The following is a 7656-nucleotide window of genomic DNA, read 5'->3' as shown; positions in this document are numbered from 1 at the left end:
TTCATATAATTGCTCGTGTTATTCCTATGTAGCATTTAGTTTTTTTCATCAAAAAAAAGTTAAGTTATTGGTATATAATTAAAAGCAGGTTTCAAATATATATTTAATATAAAGTTGGAGTTGGTAAATTAATGAGAAAAAAGGCATGGCACAAAAACATTAGAAAATAGGCGTGTATTATTTTTGTAGCATTTAATGTGCAACTAACTCGTGCATAATATGTTATCTTTCTTCTTTTCTTTTCTTTTTCACATTTAGATTGGATGAGACATCTATCATATTTTTTCTACCAACAGGCGTTGATTCATGATGTACATGTTTGATTCCTCTTAAGTAAGGTTTCGGGTTCGAGTCTTGTGAATGAAAAAATGTCCGCTGATAGAGTTAGCCCCACGTACCTGTGGATGTTTCCGACTCGGACAGGATTGCCTCCAGTGCGAGGATACCTGTGGAAAACCAAAAAATATTGTTTTTTTTCTTTTTCTTTGTTAATATAGAAATTTCTTATATAGGAATATCAATTATTCTTTTAATTATTTAATTCTTGGATTAATAAAATTTTAATTGCTCATAAAAAAAACTAGACACATAATCACATATATCAATCACACACTTATCAAGAATGTATAAGAGGGTTACCAAGAACAATGCTTGTTCCTCGCACGCCCTCATGACACAATTTAAGTATTCATCTTTGACATTTTTTTCCTAAAAATTGTATTAATCTATGTGTCATTACTTTTGATTGAACACAAAAATATTTAATTATTAATTTTTTAACTTAAATATATTTTTTCAACTAATCACAAGTAAATAAAACATAGAATGATACATTTTGTTGGACAGAAAATATAATTTAATTCATCTATAGATTATTGTCTCATCTTTTACTCTTACACTTTTCCTATATTCCCATTGACTTTGACTAGTTTTTGCCTCTATTTGTTTTGATAGGATGAGACAGAAATAATTAATTCATTACAGATGCTGAGAATAATTGTTCAATCTATTGAGGATCTGAAGGTAAGAATGGATAGATTTGGCTTATTAAATTTTTTTCCAACCAAAACGGGAGAAGCATGTGTAGTTCTCAAGCAATCTTTTTCCTGTTATGTAAAGTTTATTTCTTTAGCTATAGAAGTTTGAATTCACCATAGAGATTTTAATTCGTGTATTTTTTTATATTTTGCCTACTTTTTCAGGCTACAACTATTGGAAGGACGGTACGTAATCTTCAATGCCATGGGTCAAAGAAGATTAGTCATATAGCAAAGGAGGTTACTAGGTATGAATCCTGAGCCCTTTCTTGTAAATGCTTATCACTTCATTTCGAATAGTGTTGAAATGTCATTGATATATCTTTCACATATTTATAGCACTTCAACTCTTTAGGAGAATAGGGCATTAGTTGTTTCTAAAAGTTGTTATTTAGTGAAATCATAAGCTCTAAATATATGTTGGACTAGTAGAAAATAAACATTTTAATCTTATTTATAAGAATAAAAGGAACATATAAAATTTACAAACTATAGGAGGTTAAATTTACAAGTCAAGTTACTGATGCGATTCCTATAACAATTGTTGATTCTTTGAATTTACATGCATGATGATATTGGTAGACCCTTTAAAGGGGGAAAACATTGGAGGATGACATAGTTTGTTGTAGTATGGTCTATTTAGGTTATGAGAAATGATCTAATCTTTTTTTCAAAAGGAGGTGAGTTGTATGCATATTTTGGATTTGATTCAAGTAAGTTCTAGGACTTGGTTCCTCTAAAAAATTGGTCCAATGTCAATAGTATTCTCAAATTAGTGTGTGGCCTAAGTATTATATTTCTATGTACTAAAAAAAGGTTGCTTATTGATCTTTTCTTATATTAGGTTAGCACCCTTTGTGTTAGTTTTAATACTATTTGCTTATCGGAAAAAAATAACTAAGAAGTCACACTATTAAGTTATAAAAAAGGATAATTGAGCAGATGTTGAGATAATAGATATGTATCACTAAAAATCAATTTAGTTTATCTTGGGGAAGTCAATCATGGAGGCTATATATTAGCTATGACGATTGATGAAAAGATACCGCAGGAACCAAGTGAATCTGCACATGGTTTTCATTGATTCTGAGATCAAATGCATGATAAGGTGTCTATAGAGGTACTTTGGAAAGGTCTAGAAAATAAAGGTGTCTACATTGCCTAAATTCAAGCAACTAAGGGTAAAGTCCAATGTGAGAGTGGAAGATAAGGTCGAAGAAGATTTTTCCTATTGTGATTGACTACACTATAGGTCAACATTAAGTCCTTACTTATTTATATTGGTCTTGGATGCACTTAATCACAATATCCAAGAACGAAGACCATAATGCATGCTTTTTGTGGATAATGATATTATCCAAGTTAGACACTTTAAAGAGAAATTAAGTATAAACTAAAAATATGGAGACAAAATTTAGAAATACATGACTTTTGTATAAGTTGATTAGTGAGACATAATATATGAAGTATAAGTTTAGGATGAGGTGGACAAACCATAATACAGAAGTAAAGATTGGAGATCACACCATATCACAAGTCACTAGATTGAAGTACATTGGGTCAATCATAAAACATGATGGAAAAATTGAAAAATATGTAAACCATAGGATTCAAGTGTGTGGATGAAATGATAGAATATTAGGTTTCATATGTGATAGAAAGATATCACTCAAGCTTAACATGAAGTTTTGCCGAATAACTATAAGACCTGCAATGTTATATGAGACTGAATATTAAGTGATAAAATGGCAACAAAAAATAAAGTTTATGCAACAGATATGAGAATATAGTGTTAGATGAGTGAACACACTAAAAAATATATGATTAGAAATGAATGATTGAGGAAAAGTTGAAGTAACTCATATTATAGAAAAAATTGTAGAATCATGTCTTATGTGGTTTTGACATAGAAGATAGATCAAATGGAGGGAGTCTAGTGGAGGATAGATCAAATAGAGGGTAATCCAATTTCTAGAGGAACGAGAAAGGCAGAAAGCAAAGAAAAATCAAATACAAAATAATTAAGAAAGATTTAGAACTCAATATTTTATCAATTAACATGATTTATGATAAAGTAGTATCGTGCTCATCAATTCATGTGATTGAATCCAAATTAAAGTTTAATTGTTATTTTATTCATAATACTATATGTGGGTTGATTTTTAATTATGTGTGATTAGAATTTTCTATATATATGTATGTGTTAAAGTAAAGTCCTTATTCCTTAATAATATAAGTTGTTATTTTAGACAATTTGAGCAATTTTCCCCTTACATTGGGTTAAATAGACCATAGCAGCAAACACATATATATACTCAATCAGGTTACTCTGCATTTTTCTGTGGGAAGCTCTGGTTATGTGTGTATTACGTTACCTACATACATTATACTATATATGTTATGTTTTATATTGTATTATGTAATCGTAATTGCGACTTAATATTATGGTTTTGAGAGTTTTTGTAACAATTTCATTACCACAATCTCGGTTCGGCCACACTGACTGTATTTTCTGCAATTGCCATATATATATATATAGGCCTATGCCAATCTTAATCTCCATCTTTTATTGCTTTTGAATTTGTGTTTCCGGTTTAAGTTACTACTGTGGTAGATTTTAAAGATCAATGGTTTAGGCGTGGAGCATTAATTAGGAGTCTTTACTCTTTACAAACTGGCCTAGGGTTAAGATGGTATAATGAAGCAAGTACAGTTTTTATTCATAACAAGCAATGGCAGTTATGTGTGGGATTTCATAACAAGCTAATGGATTTTATTGAAAGTGTAGAAATTAAAAATTGCAATTAATTATACTGAACTTAGCCAACAAAGAGATATATATAGCTTCACATCATGAAACAATATAATACATTAAAAAAAACCCTTTTTGTCCATAATTAATTTCTCACTTTGAATTAAATAGCTCTCGAGTTACTTCCCTGACTCAGTTATAATTTAGGATCCACGGTAATTAATTTTATTACTAAGTGTCTCACTATAGCAGGTTATTATTTAGGACCTATATATGCAATGAGTTATAGAAATGATTTTTTGCTGGTATAATCAAAATATTATGATGCTTGAACTTTTTTAATTTCTGCTTCAGATCCTTGTATTATCTGTAACTCAGATTCACATATGATAATATTATTTTTACTGATCAAAACAAATAATCAAAATATTAGTTCTTAAATGAAGCTATAGCTGATAAAGTACAATTTATTTTTTTCATTTCTTGCAGTGCATTTAAGGGGATCGTAAGGCAGCATCTTGAAGATAATTTTAACCTTTCAGGTTAGTGAGATTAGCAGTAACTCTGCACAGTGGCAAGAATTTTTTTTTAGCTAAACACATTTTATTATATCATAGTTTCTTATTCACTGTAACAATTTTTGGGATACAAGTATCAGTTTGAATAAGGACCATCTTCAATATTTGAGAGATAAGTTCTTATTTGACTTTTTATTTTCAATGACAAATATATTATTTCATTATAATTAGAAGAATCAACATGTCATAACAGATTGTATTTCCCTTTGTTTTTTGAAGTATTTGTTTCTCCGATACTAAAGATGATCTAGACTCAATAAGTTTTTACATTACATCATTCCAACAACTTTACATGTCAAACAATAATTTGAGTGTCTCTCTGTACTATATACTAGAATGTCAGTTGAAGTTACATATTCAATTTATCATACTATTGAAGTACACATCAAACTAATTAAGCTAACATTGACTAACACTGTATACAGTCAGAACTAAAGGTCATGACCCTCCTACTTCACTAGATGAATATGTATTACCTACTCCTCCAATGGATAGAGGAATTCCCATGGTTCATATACCCCCAGAGGAATTTACAACGGTATTTATTACAGATTTTATTTGCATATATAAGCTTAATCTTCTTGTATTTCATGCATGTTTTCTCTATATTAAATGTCTTTATTTGTTTTTTTATGATGCAATGGTGGTCTGCTTTTGTTCCCTGGGTGAAGTTCTTTGATGAATTAGATGATGATGGAAGTGAGTCACTAATCATAACATATTTTTGTTAATAGATTCTTTATTTATTTTCTGATTTCTTGTTACTTGGATTGTAATCCATTAAATTGTTAATTTCTTTATGCAAAGCAGATCCCATTATTAGCAATAAAATTAAGACGGTTCATAAAAATAAGATAAATCAGATAACAGAAAACACAAGAGAGATAAGATTGTTGAATACTAGTGAAGGATCTGCATTGATTGGAACCGCCAGACTCCATAAAGAAAAGGAAGAACTCATGGATAATTTGAAAAAACCAAAAATATCTAGACCTTCACAAGGGATATCTGAAGCTGAAATGAAGCATGAATATGGGAGAAACCCTTCAACCAAAACAAAGAGAAAACATGAAATTCAACCCTTAAATACCAAACATTCCTTATCACAGTGTTATGGAAAACAAAAAGTGGAGGTAGATGTTAATAATGAGAGAAGGATTCAGATGAAGAAGGACAAAGTTAATCAAAGGTCAAATTCTGGTTCAACACAAGTAAGTACAGAACTGTGTTTTTGCTTGTTTTCACTTTCCAACTTTAATATTTAATTATTTTGTCAACTTATTTTAATTTCCTATTTCTTTCCATATATAGTCACGTGGATCATCAAGTGATGCTGCAATAATGGAGGAAAAACTTGAAAACTCAAAGAGGAAACTTCATCAGGGATACCTACAACATGAAAAGGGTATGTGCCTTCTAATTACTTCCATCTTTCTTTTACTTCCAATTAGGTCATAATCTATCTAACCCTTTTTTTTTCATGTTACTCATGAATCAAATGTAATTATATTGAAATCGTGATACAACACAAAAACTCATATTAAATCAAAATTATTGTCATGGTTGTGGTTATAGCCGATACTCTAAAACCCTAAAGCATTTTACTGTTGGACTATACATAATAGAATTTTAAACATTTAAATGAAATTCAGTTTTAGTACTAAATGCATTACAACTTGCCTAGTACTTATCAGCATATATACTATAATAATTTCAATTTTATTGTCATTGTAGTTCTAACAATAACCTCTTTCTCAAAGCATTTACACTTTCTGGCTAAACACAATTTCATCATTCAAGCTATTGCTTTTCACAACTAATAACTGAAATTCATTTTCTATTTCAACAGCTAGAAGAAACACCAAGTTAATAGTTGCAGGGATTTGTGATATTCCTAAGGACAAATGCAGCAGCTCACGCTGGAGGTTTAACAACAACCAAAGAAATTATAGGAATTTATGATAAGGGAAAAAACTAAACTATTTTATTTACTTCAGATTTGGTCCTTCATCATTTATTTGTCCAAAATTGATCAGGATATACAAAAAACATAGTTACTTGATGCAGACTATGGGCATCATTTATATCCAACTTTTACATTATAGAATGGTACATGGTGAAGACCTTCATTGATGTTGCCTTGCTTATTGGATAATTCCATAATTTATATATAGATTATCTAAAGTATAATCTTATTCAATATTATCCTTTTAATGTCTCTCTAAAGTATAATCTTATTAAGGGTTATTAATAAAAGAGAAAGTGGTTAATTTTTGAAATTTATGATATCGGAAATTGTTATAATTTCATTTGTGATATTGTTATATTATAATTAGTTATATAATATATAATTATATATGACATCGTCTGGTTCGACCGAATGGCCTAATCGGTTAAAAACTATACAAGATGTCTTCTGGGTTGATTTTGGCTCAATTCTCATAATACTGATATCATCCTCTGTTTATAAAAATGTTTTGTTGAAAAATAATTATAAGGAAAAGGACAACCCCATCAACGAATATTTATTAATGAAATATATTTTTTATTTAGTGCAAATAGATTTTATTGTATTTTTAAAGATCGTTACTTAATTCTTTGTGTCGCGACCCGATATGCGGTTGGAAGACCGACTCTACGACTTGGGAGGAGGCGAACTCGATTTCTACCTCTCCTTATTGATTTGGAGTCGTCACTACGCTTTTCGCAGTTAAAACGTTGAAAACTCTATAGTAAGCCCAATTAGGATAATATGGTCTTTAAGTAGAGATTCTGAGCTCGGGAGTCGATTACGGATCGAGGAAGGTATTAGCACCCCACTCCGCCCGTATTAAAACGGTACCCTCGCTAATAACATGGAGTTTTATACCCTTAACAATTATTTATTTGGAAATATATATATTTGTTATTGAGTCTGACAATATTGACTTTAGTCCTATGTACCCCTATTAAGTGATCAAGGCTTGCGTAGTTCTAATTCAAAAAAGGTTTAGCTACTTTGGTTAATGGTTAGTGATTTAGAAAACATTGGTAGGTTTTAGAAGTATTAGTTTATTGAATTGGTTAATTTGAATTTTGTTCAAAAATATGTAATTATTTCGATTCAATGAGACTAATAGTTTTAGAGACGGTATTGGTCGTAGACCTTCTTCCCATTCTCAGGGGAGTTAGAGACGACTCGAACCGTGACCTCGCTATAAAAATCTCATGAAATTTATTTTGTAATAGTTTCTAATTATTCGTATATATAGAATTTGGGTGATAAAATAGTTTATTAATTATATATATA

The 7656-nt window shown here is 29.9% G+C and overlaps 1 protein-coding gene across 1 annotated transcript in view; it reads left to right on the top strand.

The window, feature by feature from the left end:
- LOC109358027 (probable mediator of RNA polymerase II transcription subunit 26b) overlaps positions 1–7656 on the top strand; it is an 8770-nt gene that overhangs the window by 866 nt on the left and 248 nt on the right. Inside the window, exons 2-9 of the mRNA XM_019602093.1 lie at positions 955–1023; positions 1203–1285; positions 4279–4331; positions 4793–4905; positions 5039–5066; positions 5178–5578; positions 5679–5772; positions 6217–6292. Of these exons, the coding sequence (XP_019457638.1) occupies positions 955–1023; positions 1203–1285; positions 4279–4331; positions 4793–4905; positions 5039–5066; positions 5178–5578; positions 5679–5772; positions 6217–6292 (917 nt within the window). The remainder of the gene's footprint in view (positions 1–954; positions 1024–1202; positions 1286–4278; positions 4332–4792; positions 4906–5038; positions 5067–5177; positions 5579–5678; positions 5773–6216; positions 6293–7656) is intronic.

This window comes from Lupinus angustifolius, chromosome LG10 (assembly GCF_001865875.1).
Source record: "Lupinus angustifolius cultivar Tanjil chromosome LG10, LupAngTanjil_v1.0, whole genome shotgun sequence".
Taxonomy (NCBI): Eukaryota; Viridiplantae; Streptophyta; class Magnoliopsida; order Fabales; family Fabaceae; genus Lupinus; species Lupinus angustifolius.
Note: the sequence above shows the minus strand (reverse complement) of the source record. Positions and strands in the feature narration are given on the sequence as shown.